Source organism: Phacochoerus africanus, chromosome 6, assembly GCF_016906955.1.
Source record: "Phacochoerus africanus isolate WHEZ1 chromosome 6, ROS_Pafr_v1, whole genome shotgun sequence".
Classification (NCBI taxonomy): Eukaryota; Metazoa; Chordata; class Mammalia; order Artiodactyla; family Suidae; genus Phacochoerus; species Phacochoerus africanus.
In genome coordinates, this window is record NC_062549.1 from 126,168,035 (window position 1) to 126,184,489 (window position 16,455).

Consider the following 16,455-nt stretch of genomic DNA (forward strand, 5'->3'; position numbering starts at 1 on the left):
TTAGAATTTTCTATGTATAGTATCATGTCATCTGCAAAGTTTTACTTCCTTTCCAATTTGGAATTCTTTCATTTCTTTTTCTCCTCTGATTGCCTTGGCCAGGACTTCCAAAACTATATTGAATAAAAGTGGCAAGAGTGGACCTCCTCCTTCTTTTGTTCTTGATCTTAGCAGGAATTCTTTCAGCTTTTCATCCTTGGGAATGATGTTAGTTGTGGGTTTCTCATATATGGCCTTTATTATGTTGAGTTACATTCCTCAATGCCCACTTTCTTGAGGGTTTTTATCAGAAATGGGTGTTGGATTTTGTCAAAAGCTTTTTCTACATCTATTGAAATGATCATATGGTTTTTATTTTGCAATTTGTAATGTGGTGTTTCACACTGCTTGATTTGCAGATATTGAAAAATCCTTCCATCCCTGGGATAAATCACCACTTGATCATGTTGTATGATTTTTTTTTTTTTTTAATGTATTGCTGGATTCGGTTTGCTAGTATTTTGTTGAGGATTTTTGCATCTGAGCTCATCAGTGATAATGGCTTGTAATTATCTTTTTTTGTGGTACATTTTTCTGGTGTTCATATCAGGGTGATGGTGGCCTCATAGAATGAGTTTGGGAGTGTTCCTTCCTCTGTAATTTTTTGGAATAGTTTCAGAAGGATAGATATTAACTCTTCCTAAATGTTAGATAGAATTCACCTAAAAAGCCAGCCAATCCTGAACTTTTGTTAGTTCGAAATTTTTTAATCACAGTTTCAATTTCAGTATTTGCGATGGGTCCACTCATCTTTTCTGTTACTTTCTCGTTCACTCTTGGAAGATTGTACCTTTCTAAGAATTTGTCTATTTCTTCTGGTTGTCCATTTTATTGGCATATAGTAGTTTGTGGTAATCTCATGATCCTTTGTATTTCTATGATGTCTGTTGTTAACTTCCTTTTTATTTTGAATATTATTGATTTGAGCCTCTCCTTTTTTTTTTCTTGATGGCTAAGGGTTTATCAATTTTGTTGATCTTTTCAAAGTACCAGGTTTTTGTTTCATAGATCTTTTCTATTGTATTCTTCATTTTCTATTTCATTCTTTATGATTTCTTTCCTTCTACTCACTAGGGGTTTTGTTTGTTTTTCTTTCTCTAGTTGCTTTAGGTGTAAGGTTAGATTGTTTATTTGCAATTTGTTTCCTGAGGTATTCTTGTTTGCTATAAACTTCACTCTTAAAACTGCTTTTGCTGCATCCCATAGGTTTTAGATTGTTGTCTTTTTTGTCTGTAGATATTTTTATATTTCCTCTTTGATTTCTTCAGTGATCCATTGGTTCTTTAGTAGCATATTGTTTGGGCTCCATGTGTTTGTGTTTTTCGCAGCTTTTTAAATTGTCGTTGGTGTCTACTCTTACTGCATCATGATCAGAAAAGATGCTTGATATGATTTCAATTTTCTTAAATTTACCAACACTTAATTTCTGGACAGGAGTGTGATCTATCCTAGAGAATGTTCCACGTGCATTTGAGAAGAATGCTGTGTTTTGTTTTGTTTTGTTTTGATGAATGTTCTATAAACATCTATTAAGTTCATTTAATCTGATATGTCATTTAAGGCCTATGATTCCTTGTTGATTTTCTATCTAGATGATCTGTCCATTGCTGTAAGTGGGGTGTTAAAGTCCTCCACTATTACTGTGTTATTGTCAGTTTCTCCTTTTATGTCTGTTAGCAGTTGCTTATATATTGAAGTGTTTCTATGTTGAATGCATGTATATTTACAATTGTTATATCTTCTTGGATTGATGCTTTGATCATTATGTACTGTCTGTCTTTGTCTCTTGTAACCATCTTCATTTTAAAGTCTGTTGTTTCTGATACAAGTATTGCTAGTTCAGCTTTCTTTTGTTTTCCATTTGCATGGAATATCCTCTGCCATTCTCTCACTTTCAGGTTGTACATGTCCCTAGAACTAAATTGGGTCTCTTGTAGACAGTGTGTATATGGGTCTTATTTTTGTATCCATTCAGCCAGTCTGTGTCTTTTGTCTGGAGCAGTTAGTCCATTTACATTTAAGGTAATTGTTTATATGTATGCTTTTATTGTCATCTTGTTAATTGTTTTGAATTTGTTTTTGTTGATTTTTTTTTTTCTCCTCCTTTTGTTGTCTTCTGTTGTGGTTTGATGAATATCTTTAGCGTTGTGTTTGGATTGCTTTTTCTTATTTGTGTGTGAATCTATTGTAGATTTTTGGTTTCTTATTACCAGGAGGTATGGATATAGGAGTCTGTATATATATACAAGATTGTTTTAAGTTGCTGGTCTCTTCATTGGAAATACATCTCCAGTATCCTGCATTTGTACCCTCCTCACAATTGCTGGTTTGGTATCATGTTTGTGTGTAGGTGATTTCCTGCCTTTACTATGTTTGGCTGTACTAGCAAGTCTTCTCACTTGTAGTTTTCTTATTTCTGGTTGTGGCCTTTTCTTTTCCACTTAGAGAAGTTCCTTTAGCCTTTGTTGTACAGTTGGTTTGGTGGTGCTGCATTCTCTTAACTTCTGCTTGTTTGTAAAGCTTTTTACTTCTCCTTCAAATCTAAATGAGAGCCTTGCTGGTTAGAGTATTCTTGGTTGGAAGTATTTTCCTTTCATCACTTTAAGTATATTGTGCCACTTCCTTCTGGCCTGCAGTTTCTGCTGAAAAATCAGTTGACAACCTTACTGGGGTTCCTGTGTATGTTATTTGTTGCTTTTCCCTAGCTGCTTTCAATATTTTCTTTTTGTCTTTAATTTTGGTCAGCTTTATTAATATGGGTTTATTCTATATGGTACTCATTGTGCTTCCTAGATTTGAGTAAGTGATTCCTTTCCCGTGTTAGCAAAGTTTTTGGCTATTAGCTCTTCAAATATTTTCTCTGGCCCTTCCTCTCTTCTCCTTATGGCACCCTTATAATGAGAATGTTGGTGCATTTAATGTTGTCCCAGAGTTCTCTTAGATGCTTCTCATTTCTTTTCATTCTTTTTTTTCTTTATTCCATTTCTGCATTATTGATTTACACCTGTCTGTCTTCCATCTCACATATCTGTTCTTCTGCCTCCTGTGTTCTGCTCTTGGTTCCTTCTAGTGAATTTTTCATTTCAGTTATTGTGATTTTTTTAATTTTATTTTTTATTTTTGGTTTTCAGGGCCGCTCCAGTGGCACATGGAGGTTCCCAGGTTTGGGGTCAAATCGGAGCAACAGCTGCCAGCTTACACCATAGCCACAGCAGTGCCAGATCTGAGCAGTGCCTGCAGCCTACACCACAGCTCACAGCAATGCCGGATCCCCGACCCACTCCGCAAGGCCAGGGATCAATCCTGCATCCTCTGGAATACCAGTGAGATTTGTTTCTGCTGTGCCCCAACAGGAACTCACTCAGTTACTGTGTTTTTCATCTCTACTTGGTTAATCTCCAGACCTTCTACAGCTTTGTTAACCGTTCCTCGTAACTGATCAATCTTTGCTCCTAGACTTTTTCTGAGATCTTGGACCATCCTTATTATCATTACTCTAGAGTCTCTTTTCCATGTAGGTTGCTTGTTTCCATTTCACTTAACTGTTTTTCTGTGGTTTTGTCTTCTTCATCCAGAGTGTTTTTCTCTGCCTTTTAATTTTGTATAGCTTTCTGTGTGATCTCCTTTTGGCAAGCAGCAAGGTTGTAGTCACTCTTGCATCTGGTGTCTGCTCCCTTGGGAGTGAAGTTAATACAAAGGCTTGAGGCCTGCTTCCTGATGGGAGGGACTGGTACACCTGCCTGTTGGTAGGTTGAGCTGAGTTTTGTCCCCCTGGTGGGTGGGACTTTGTCTCTGGGTGTAACTAGAGGTGGCTGTGTGCCTGGGAGGACTTTAGGCAGCCTATCTACTGATGGGCGGGGCTGTGTTCCCACCTGTTTGTTGCTTGGCCTGGGACTTTGCCCTGGTGGAAGGGGCCCGATTTTTCCTAAATGGCATCTTCTAGAGGAGCTCACAGCCATGATTGTTCCGTGGAACCTCTCAGTTTCCAATGTTCTGCCCTAATTTGAGCCACAGCTGCTCCATGCTTTCCCAGGAGACCCTCCAAGACTCATAGGTAGGTCTGACCCAGATTCTTGTGGTCTCTCTTTGCCCTGGGACCCAGTGCACATGAAACCCTGTGTGCACCCTCCATGAATGGAGTCTCTGTTTCCCTGAGTCCTGTGATGCTCCTGTGTTCAAGCTCCACTGGCCTTCAGCACCAAGTGCTCTGGTGCCTCCTCCTCCCAATGCCAGACCCCCAGGTGGGGGAATCTGTGATACGGTTATTTTTCAATCTGTGTTTCATACACCCAGTGCGTATGGGATAGCTCAGATCACAGAAGTGCCCCTCCTACCATCTGGATGTGGCTTCTTCTTTGTCTTTGGGTGTAGGATATCTTTTTTGGCAGCTTCCAGTCTGTTTTGTTGATGGTTGTTCAGCAGTTAGTTGTGATTTTGGCGTTTTTGTGAGAGGTCAGCTTGAATCCTTCTGTTTCACCATCTTGTAGCTCCATGTTTTGCTCTTATTTTTTTAGGCACCTTGAAGTTAAAAGACAGTGTGGTAACTTTGCCCTAAACTAGACATTGTAGAGCTGTTTTTCAAACCCCAACCTGTCTGCCTCCTAAGAGTGATTCTCTTGACATTGCTCTACGAAATTTAGCTAAAACCCTCTCTTTTCTGTGAGGATATTCTTAACCATGGTGTTTTATAGGACCTTCTACTTTCTCTAAACTCTAGATTGTATAATTCATATTACTCACTGGGGAAATAATGTATTGCTTTTTATTGATAACTTTTTTTTATTCATATGTGTTCTGTGTAGTCTTACTCCTCTTCTGTTAGATAGAGGTACAATTAAAAAATATATACTGAAAATGCACACCATTTGATTAGTATTAAGAATTATTAAAATTATTAACATTTTTTTCCTGAAATCTCGTTTTTTTGTGGTTTTTTTCTTTTTAGGCACGCACCCGTGGCATATTGATGTTCCCAGGCTAGGGGCCTAACCGGAGCTCTGGCTGCTGGCCTCTGCCACAGCCATGGCAGTTCAGGGTCCGAGGCACATCTGCGACCTACAGCCCAGCTCATGGCAACGCTGGATCCTTAAACCACTGAGCGAGGCCAGAGATGGAACCCATGGTTCCTAGTTGGATTCATTTCTGCTGCACCACAGTGGGAGCTCCTGATCTCAGTTTTAAATATACCTTAGTGATCAACAGTAATATACTATTGATAACATTTTGGGGTTTGGGATTGGGGAAATTGGGAATCATTTGTTCTGTCTTCTCTTGACCAGTGCTTTCAGTCCCTCTTCATATGACTAATCCTGAAAGAAACCCTTTTAAATCATAGTTGTTTAAAAAGAGCTCTACATTTGATTATTAACACACACTTGTGTTTTTTAAATATAGCATCCTGTTTTCTGTAATATTTTGGTGAAATTTTATAATTACTTAAATTTTACGTAATAAATAAATGCCTCTGGTTTTATAATTAAAACTTCAGAATTGAGCATGTAACAAATAAAAACTCGTTAGCAGCTCAAATGTGAAATCAGAAAAAAAGCAGTAGCTGGTTTGTGATTTGCCATCACAAAAATATACTTTCTTTTTTGTTTTGAGACAGTGATATGTGAAAGGTGCCTACTTTGTTTTAAGGAAAGCAAATTTCTTATTTGCATTTTTTACCATCCTGAATAATAATTATAAAGTAGTGATTACCTTCAAATATTTTTTGGAGATAATTGGAATTTTGGAGGCTGATTTTAGAGGAAAAAAGATAAGTTGAGTATATGATAACATCAGTAAGAGAGTTCATGTTTAATGAAAAGGATTTTATAGAAAATAAACATCTAGTTTTGTTTTATCTTATAGTTCTCTGTGAAAGCGTCAAACTTACCAATCTAAATATGTATACATTGAATTAACTTACTAGCATTTAAATGCTTATAATGTAGGTGAAAGTTTAGTACTTATTATAGGATTACAGTTTTCTTTTGTTTTTTTTTCTGTTTGTTTGTTTTACTCTCTAAACCCTCCTTTCAATAAAATTGAACTTTAATTCAGGGAAGTAATTTATTCTCTGGATGTGAGAATATTCTTTTTTATTTCCCATTAGACAGTGAACAACTTTGTTTCTTAAATATGATTAACATGTGATTAGCAGATGACTTAATGGAACTTGTAGAATAAGAGTTTGATTTTAGGAGTTCCCGTGGTGGCGCAGTGGTTAATGAATCCGACCAGGAACTATGAGGTTGCGGGTTCGGTCCCTGCCCTTGCTCAGTGGGTTAAGGATCTGGCGTTGCCGTGAGCTGTGGTGAGCTCGGATCCCGCGTTGCTGTGGCTCTGGCGTAGGCCGGTGGCTATAGCTCCAATTCGACCCCTAGCCTGGGAACCTCCATGTGCCGCGGAGAAATAGCAACAACAACAACAAAAAGACAAAAAAAAAAGAGTTTGATTTTAATCATTAAAATCTACAGAAGTTGGATTTTTTAAAAAATACAGATGAGTATGTGGAGCTTTGAATTTGAAAGAGTTATCGGAATTGTTTGAGTGTTAGAAAGAAACCAGCATAACCTTCCTTACGTTCCAGGCAATGTATTAAGGCACAGATCGTCTCTTCAACTATTGTAAGTAATTCTTTCAAAGCTGCAGTTGTTTGCGTTTGCAGTCATGTCACTGACTTCGTTGCGCCTACTCTCGTGGACCTTGACCTTGTGGGGTCATACATGGCTGGGGCAGAAGTTTTAGCAGCAGCATTTCGAACCTTTTCAACTTTCTAGTTCTTGAACGTTCTCCTAGCCTTTCCTGAACAACCACTAGGCAGATAGACACCTGACGATGATGCTGACTCTGTACTCAAACTTGCCTTTCTCACAGTTCCCTCTCTCCCACTGATCATTGTCAAATGTACAGGTACGGTAATTTTTAATGCTGGAATTCTCTTTGCCCTCAAGAATTGTTTCTTTTCTGCAGCAGCTCATTCCATATGCATATATAATACTGATCTTACCACTTTGAGTATTTTTTATTATCTCTTTTCTCACTTCTAACATAATTATATCTTTTGTCTTCCTAGGACTTCTAACACATGTACTTCTTCTGCACTTACCGGATGTGGTGGGTTAATAAATTATCTCAAAAAAGCATAACAGCAAACATATTGTAGATTGAGGAACACCAAAAGACCCAAAGTAAAATAATAATTTATGGCAGTTTAATACTCTGTTGGTAGAAGGCAGAGTTGACACAGTACCTCTGTGGAGTAGAACTGACACCTTTCTGACTCGTGTCAATTATACACTTATGGTCAAAAGTTTGATTGGTTAGAAAGTTGTATGAAGGAAGTTATTGCTTGCTACAAATTCTAAAAAGACGTGAATGGTTGTAGTAGGAGCCCTATGCTTATGTGTGTCACTTACTCTGTCAAAACTGAGAAGGTCGCTTTTCTTGCTCTGACCGCACCACAGCATGGGTGACACAGTCGTCAGGCCTCCACGCTGGGTGTGACTTAGAATGCTCGCCTGTGGCTGCAGCTGCAGCTTACCTTGCCTTTTCTGATTGCAAAATTCTTCATTAGGAGATTAACCTTGGGTTAATTAATGTCCAGCCCACTTGTTTTTCTACTCCTGTTGCTTCTCATTATTACGTAATTTTGCCAGGTTGTGAACGTTACGCCTCTGTGGGCCTCCTCTTCTCCTCCTTGCGTTGTCACCTGCTTCAGGTTCCCACATAGCAGATGGGTCCAGCTGTAGTGCTTAGTGTACTTTGCAGTAAGAATCGTGTGTTAGTAGGTGTTTATGATCTAGTACCTTACTATTTGTAGCATCTTTTGTTCAGTGGTGAGGATAATGCACGGCGTTAGGCGTAAAGCTCTTCAGCAAGTTCAGCGTAATTTGGTGGTAGGTAGTACTATCACATACAGATCATTAGTTTGTCATGGCAGTGCCTCATGCTGCTGGCGGCATGTACCCAATGTTTTTTATTTTTGGTGTTGCCAGTAGGAAAGATCTCTTTGCATGTAGAGTTTTCATGGTGCATATACCTCTGTGACCTCAATGCTTTAGTCATTTAGTGCCATATTTCATTGTTCAAGAATCAACTTGTCAATATATTACAGGTTAACTAAAGGATTATTTCAGGTAATTTTAAATTTAGAGAATTTTTTTTTTTTGTCTTTTTGTTGTTGTTATTGTTGCTATTTCTTGGGCCGCTCCCGCGGCATATGGAGGTTCCCAGGCTAGGGGTTGAATCGGAGCCGTAGCCACAGCAACGCGGGATCCGAGCCGCGTCTGCAACCTACACCACAGCTCACGGCAACGCCGGATCGTTAACCCACTGAGCAAGGGCAGGGACCGAACCCGCAACCTCATGGTTCCTGGTCGGATTCGTTAACCACTGCGCCACGACGGGAACTCCAAATTTAGAGAATATTTTTGAAGTTCAACAGTATAAATTTAATTTGTTTGTAGCTCATTATTTCAAATAGTGTTAAATGTTAATAATGCAGTAACCCAACTTTACACACATAGAGTGCGCGTGAGAAAGGACCATAGGGCTCCTATTGTCCAGTCTCCAATGCTGTGTTTCCTTCTACAATATTCCTGACCGGTAGTGCAACCTACCAAGCCGTTTGTTTTACTCTTGTGTAAGACACCCCTTCGCAATGCTGAATGGTTCCTGTTTCTAGTTTTTCTTATTCTTGAGACGAAATCCACGTCTTTATGATTGAAACATATTGATTATACGTTCTTCCTTCTGTATGCCAAACCTTCAAGCATTTGAAAATTGTTAATTGTACTGGCTAATTGTTACGTTCAACAGAACAGGCTCTCTGTTCATTGCGTCGTGTGCTGGATACCCTTGTGAATGTTCAGTGTGTTTTCGCTTTTCCTCTGATTGTGCTGTCCATCTCAGGGTAGTACCGGGACGGTTCGGGCACACACAGTGTCCCCTGTCTTCACTTGCGTTGTACACGAGGTGGTGAGACGTGGGTATGTATGATTCTGTATAGTATATATGGGCTTAACTATTGACGTAATTTTCGATGTAATATTTCAGTTAATTAAGATTTGTTTTGCAATTAGAATGACAGTTGTGAATGGTTTTCTTTCTTGACCCAATCTCATATATGACTAACCAAAGTTGTCATGTGTTCACGGGGATAATTTAAATGAACATGGGGTTTGTGAAAATCTGACAGATCCTAACTGTAACTCAGCTAGTGGGCAACATTATAATTTATTTATAGCTATGCAATATAGTCATTAATGAACTAATGTAGAATGAGGGCAAATTGTACTATATTTTTGTGTGAAATCTTACTACATGACAAAGGTTGGCATTATGTAATAAGTACTCACAAAATATTAACCTACTTGCAATAAATACAATTAATAATGTACATAAGAGAATGAAATTAAGCTAATTTTCTATCAAAAAAGAATTATTCATGAACAGAAAGTGGACAGCATAGATTTGATGACAGGAAGGTTGTATCTCGTCGGAATCACTGAGTGACCTAGGAAGCTTGCTCAGAGGGATTACAGAATAATTATGTTAATATGCAATTATCACCTCATTTCTTCTGTAGTAACCTCAAGATGTAGTGTAGTGAGGGTGTTATAGCAAGTGCTGATAGTTTGCAAAAATACTGATGTTTGAGATTTCTGAGACAATAAGTCTAGCTTGAGGCATATAAGTGATGATCTGTCATCTTGAAGACAGATCTGACCTTTGTACTTTTTTTTTTAATGCTCACAGTATATAACTACAGGCAGTTATAGCTGCAGAACTCATTATGATTTTCTAGACACTGAAATATGTTTTATGTAGATTTCAAATTCCATTTGCAGCTTTTTATAAAGTGTGTGATTTTTTTAAAGACCATTTTAAAATTCAGTTAAAAGAAAGATTATATGGTTTTGATTACATGGAGGAGGACAATAGTAATAGTGTTTAAACATTTAATAAAAAGATCCTAATTGATAGAATAATTTCATTGAAATTTAGAGAGGCTAAACAATATTATTTTATTTTAATTTATTAGTTTCTCTTTTCTTAACTTAATAATGCCTACCTTCAGATATGTCCCCTACTTTGTTACGTTAACATAAACTGATATTTATGTCTCTCATATAAATTTACCTATATAAAGGTGGTTGGAAAAACTATTTGAAACAGTGTGAAATTAGCTTTTAAGTCAAGGGCTTCTTCCCTGGATGCCCCATAAGCATCTGTGAACGTAGGGAAATAATTTTTGATGTCACAATTCTGGGTCCATTATTCCGTGCAACACATTTTGATGATCCATTGTTCTGTTTTGTATCTCAGTGCAGTAGTTATGAATCCCGAATACCATTAAGCAAAAATAGAGCGTGAACATATCTGAAAATTAAAATAGTAAAAATTTGCATTGTTGCTAAAATACTAGCTTACTGATTCAATTCGTTATATCCTTTAACTGATGTGGTAGATCTTTAATATTAATGTACTAACTAATAAGAACAGTTTTCTGAAAAAGAATAACTCCTCCACTTTTGAGTAGAGAGAATCAATTTTGGAGGCAAGTGAGGCCTATTTCACTATGGAGGTGTAAAGGACAACTTTGCCTGTGAACCCTCATTTTCTAGTTTGGCAGTATTTAATTTGATCTTCTGTTTTTCTTTTTACTCCATGTGTTTTGTGTATTAAAAAAAATCTGTGTTTGTAGCATATTTTTCTCTGTGCTTTTGAGCAAAATGCTTTGATACCTTCAAAGCCGGAGCTTGGGGAAGGCTGTTAGCAAGCCGTTGTGGTAATGAGGATGCAGTCTCCAGCCCGGCATGATCTTCTCATCGTTTGTCACCCTGCTGTTCAGGGGGTACCGATGAAGTTGCTTTCAATGGGAAGCGTCTGTTCCATCTCTGAACCTCTCACACCAGAACAGATGGGTGGAACATGGAGCCGGGAAGGTTTTACCTCTGAGGTGGTAACAGTGAAGCCACTCATTAACACTGAATTTACCACTTCGTTAGCAACGTTGCTTCCTGTTGAGAAAAGCTAATACAGGCTTTCAGATTGACTGAGCATGTATTTGTCTACCTCTGTGATTATAATAAGTAGGAATAAAAAGTAGGTGCCTTTCGGGCTGGTTCTTAGAAAATCCTGCCGTCTATTCCAGATTTAGGAGGTGGTTCTCTTTGGGCCTTTCCCTCTTTCTGCCTAAATTAAGAAGAAACATGAGGAATGGGTAATCGTATAGCGTCACGGTTGGCTTTTCTTTTCATTGACATTTGCACACTCCTTCCTAACACATGTTGATGTGCTGCCCGTTTTTGACTTGTGTGTGTGTGATGTAGAGACCCCTGCTGAGTGCTGCATTAGCACCACTTTGGAGTGATATCGTTGAATATGATCTCATTTGAAGGCTGTTTTTATTACTGTGGAAATTTGCCAGTCTCAAGACGGAATTCTAAAGCCTAGAAGGGGCAGAGAAATGATTGTGGGTATAAATAAACATGCCAAAGAAGGTTATTTGTAGTCTTTGTTGTTTTAGAGAACACATTTTGTAGAAAGAATAAGGTCATATTTATAAGTGGTGCTTTAAGTTGTGACGTAAGACAAAAGTCATTAGCAACAACTGTTTTCTTCTTTAGATTTAATGCTACAAAGCATGTAATTGGGACCATAAAAATATTAGAAATCGTGAACTTTATTGAAAGTGTCTTAATTTCTAAATACCAATTGTAAGTTCCTGCTGTTCTAAAATAGGATTTGTCATTATACAGATTGAAAATCCTACGCAAGAAAAGTGGAAGGCTTTATACATCTGAGAGCCGAGCCTGGTCTGTCTGGTTCACTACCGAGTCTCTGTTCCGAGAGCAATGCCTGGCCCATAGGAAGGGCTCAGTACATATTTGGGGAATGAATAAAGTGTGCTGAACACTATGTGAAAGGATAATACATGTGCAATTCTGTGCCAGTACTTCGAAACAGCAGGTTTTTTAAATTGTTCCTGAGGGTTATTGAATATTTCGAAGGCCTTGCTCTAACTGCTCAGTCAAGAAATCAGAACCATGGTGGTATTTGCATTATTGGAATGGGCTATCCAAATTTCATAGGACGAAAACTGTTTTTCTTCTTATGTTTTAGGAACTTTTGTTTTGATACTGCCATTATGTTTGTACTCATTCAGCACAAATCCTGCCTGAGCACGTATGCCAAGCATTGTGCTGGGTTCTAGAGAGACGAAGGTGACCAGGAACCGGCCTTGCCCTCAGAGAGCTTGTGTTCCTCCAAGAAGATGGGCAGTTCCTGTACGGTGTGGCCGTTTCTAAAAGCAAAATAAGAATAGGGTACAAGGAAACAAACTCTCAGTAGGGGCGATAATTATAGCCATGGTATGTGTGTCTCCTTTTCTTTTAAAATATTCTGTAGACATTGAGTAAATCAACTGTAATGAGCTTTTAAAAATAAAATATTCTCTCCTCATAAGGATTAACTATATAATCAGAAAGGCCTAGACAGCTGTTATCTACATTTTATATGAAGTAAACTAAAAGCATTTTTACGGGGTTTGAGAGGAGAGTCAGAATGTTCAGGTCATTGCAGTGGACTGTCAGATCGTAAATGGGGTGATGCCCTCAGGGAATGCCTGGAATTGGGGGACTCGGGTTATGAGAGTTTAAGGAAACATCCAGCCCCCTTAATTTTACCTCGACTAATTTAGAGTGAAGGATGATATGCACGCGGAATGAGTGAAACCCAGTGGATGAGACACTTTTCGGGTTAATGGAATTGTAGAGGATGTGAAATGAGAGAGCAGCCTCACTGTAAATAAGAAAATACTGCCCCGTACCCTAGCCATTGGTGTTGGTGGCCCCATGTACATTTTACCGACGGGCACCTGTCCCTCCTCTGAGAATGGACTGGTAAGCGACCCAACTGTCACTTTTCTGTAATATTTAACAGCTTACCTTCTTCTCTGGTGCGGCGTTTCCGTAGTAAATCTACTTGAGATAACTTTTTTTTATTGGCAGTCTATATATGGGAGTTTAGGGGCTTGTTTTTTCAGTCTGTAGCATGTTCATTTATATCGTATGTGTCTCTCTGTGTGTGTTTGGGTTGCTTTTCTGTAGACGTTTTGTATCTCTGCAGTATTGGGTGGTGGTTGTCTAGCCCAAAGGGAAAACTTACCTCTGCTGCCCTTTTAAAGTCTTGCAGTTTTCAAAGTATTTCCTCATTCTCGAAACATTATTGGGATCTTCATATAAAGAGTAGAATGAAACTTTCAGCTCTCCATACACTCTAATTTTTTTCTTTCATACAAACCTAAATTTCTCTTTCCGTTTTCTAGACTAGATGTGTTAAATGGGCTTGCCAACGATATGGATGACTTGAAGACAGACAGCGGCGCTCCTGGGGCTGAGGAGGGACTCCTAGCTGACGACGGTTTCCCCTCCGACGGGGAGAGTGGAGCTCGTGCACCGAGAGACTGCCAGGCGTCATTTCAGAAGAGCAGTGCGCGCGCCCTGCCTGAAGAACTCTGCAAGGGCAAATCTGAAAAGGCCTCAAGTGGGGGCCAGTCTACTCGATTGACACACGCTGGTGCTCCTCCTGTCGCTAGTGAAAACTGTGTCTTGCCTAAAGGAGCTGCCGTTAATGGACCCGTTTCCCATGCCTCCGTAACTAAGACTGCTCATGTGAATAAAGGCAGTGTTTCCTTAACCACTGGACAGCCTGTGGATCAGCCAGCGACAGAATCGTGTTCAACTCTGAAGGTGGCAGCTGATCTTCCGCTGTCTCCACCACAGAAAGCAAGTCAACACCAAGTTCTGTTTTTGTTATCAGATGTAGCACATGCTAAGACTCCAACCCATTCCATTAAAAAACTACCTACCTCTGCCTCAGTTGGTTGTGACATTCAGAATTCAGTAGGAAGTAGTGTAAAGTCGGAGAGCACTTTAATGCATCACGTAGAGGTCGGTGAGGACAGAGAAGACGGACTGGTAAAAGACGGCTGTGTCAGTACGTTAACAGGTATTTCCTCAGGTACCGATGAATTTAGGTCAGAAAATGATGCCAGCTGGGATCCCCAGAAAGAGTTCATTCAGTTTCTTATAACTAATGAAGACACAGTGGATACAGCTCCAGTTCACTCTAAAGTAGGTCTAGAAAAGAAGAGAAAACGAAAAATGGATGTAAGTAAGATAACTCGTTACACTGAGGACTGCTTTAGTGATTCTCATTGTGTCCCTGGTAAATCAAAGCTGCCGGAAGCAGACTTCATGGAACAGAATGAAGAGCTTCAAGCAATAGACTCCCAGAAATATGCGTTCTCCAAAGTGAAACCCGAATCAGCTGATGAGGACTTGGAATCCGTGGAGGCCTTTCAACATCTAATGTATAGCCCAGATAAGTGTGGAGAAGACAGTTCACCTGTTCATACTAGCACTTTCCTTTCAAATTCCTTAAAGAAGAAATGTGAAGAGAGTGATTCTGAGTCACCTGCTACTTTCAGCACCGAAGAGCCATCGTTCTACCCCTGTACCAAGTGCAATGTGAATTTTAGGGAGAAAAAGCACCTCCACAGGCATATGATGTATCATTTAGATGGGAATAGTCACTTTCGCCACCTTAATGTCCCGAGACCATATGCTTGTAGAGAATGTGGGCGGACGTTTCGAGATCGTAACTCACTACTAAAGCATATGATTATTCACCAAGAAAGAAGACAGAAGCTGATGGAGGAAATTCGTGAACTGAAAGAGCTTCAGGACGAAGGCAGAAGTGCCCGGTTGCAGTGCCCGCAGTGTGTGTTTGGTACCAATTGCCCTAAAACGTTTGTGCAGCATGCTAAAACCCACGAAAAAGACAAAAGGTACTACTGCTGTGAGGAGTGCAACTTCATGGCAGTGACGGAAAATGAATTGGAATGCCATCGCGGAATCGCCCATGGAGCTGTGGTAAAATGCCCCATCGTCAGCTCCGATGCAGCCCAGAGGAAGACGCAAAAAAAGGCTTTCATGAAAGACTCCGTCATAGGATCCTCCAAAAAATCAGCTGCCTACGTGTGTAAGATGTGTCCTTTCACTACTTCAGCCAGAAGTATTTTAAAAAAACACACGGAGTACTTGCATTCGTCATCATGCACTGACTCGTTGGGCAGCCCGCTTGGACTTGATAAGAGAAAAAGTGACATCCTGGAAGAACCGATAGATATTGATAGTCCTAAACCATTAACTAAACACCAGTCAACAACCTTTCCAAAGAATTCTGCTTTAAAACAAGATGTAAAGCCAACATTCGGAACATCCTCCCAGGCGAGTAATTTTTCAAAATTCCATAAGCGGCCCCACAGAGTGCAGAAAGCTCGGAAAAGCATTGCGCAGTCAGGTGTAAATGTATGCAGTCCAAACAGTTCTCCTCGTGAGACTGTTAGGATTAGAAACAGCATCGACCAAAAACCTAAGTATTTCCATCAGGCAGCAAAGGAAAAATCTAATGCCAAGGCAAATAGCAACTATTTATACAGACATAAATATGAAAACTACAGGATGATCAAAAAATCAGGTGAATCATATCCTCTGCATTTCAAAAAAGAAGACGCTAGTTCATTGAATTCTCTACATCTGTTTTCATCATCAAATAATTCTCGCAATAGTTTTATTTCAGACCCTCATAACTCTGACACCAAAAGGCCAGAAGGCTTCAAAGACCACAGACGTGTAGCTGTAAAGAGAGTAGCTAAGGAATCTAAGAAGGAAAGTTCTGTTGGAGGAGAAGACTTGGATAGCTATCCAGATTTCTTGCATAAAATGACCGTTGTTGTTTTGCAAAAACTCAATTCTGCTGAGAAGAAAGACAGCTATGAAACCGAAGATGAAAGTTCCTGGGATAACGTTGAGCTCGGTGACTACACTACACAGACTATAGAAGATGAAACCTACCATGACATCAATCGGGAACACGTCAGCTTATTCCCTCTGTTTAAAAACAAGGTGGACGGTCAAGAGCCTGGAGCAAATGCCACCCTTAGTTATGATCAGAACGATGGCTTTTATTTCGAATATTACGAAGACGCTGGAGCGAATAACTTTTTGCATGAGATCCATGACCCTCAGCATTTAGAAAATGCAGAAACTTCACTGTCCAAGCATAGCTCTGTTTTTCATTGGACGGATTTGTCGCTGGAGAAGAAGTCATGTCCTTACTGCCCAGCAACATTTGAAACAGGCGTTGGGCTGTCAAATCACGTCCGAGGACATCTTCACCGAGCGGGCCTGAGCTATGAGGCCCGGCACGTCGTATCGCCAGAGCAAATAGCCACCAGTGACAAAATGCAGCATTTCAAAAGAACCGGCACAGGAACACCCGTTAAGCGAGTTAGAAAAGGTAAGTTTTCGTGTGGCTCATTTGAGCTCATGTATCGGTATTGAAAATCAAAGGATT

General features: G+C 39.5%; 1 protein-coding gene across 8 annotated transcripts in view; it reads left to right on the forward strand.

The window, feature by feature from the left end:
- The window catches only part of ZNF644 (zinc finger protein 644), a 117,566-nt gene that overhangs the window by 79,633 nt on the left and 21,478 nt on the right, over positions 1-16,455 (forward strand). For 4 of the 8 annotated variants that reach the window (XM_047785332.1, XM_047785333.1, XM_047785331.1 and 1 more), the window contains exon 3: positions 13,361-16,398. The exons of the other annotated variants lie outside the window; for them this stretch is intronic. In XM_047785332.1, coding sequence (XP_047641288.1) covers positions 13,361-16,398 — 3,038 coding nt within the window. The remainder of the gene's footprint in view (positions 1-13,360; positions 16,399-16,455) is intronic. 8 annotated transcript variants of the gene reach the window in all.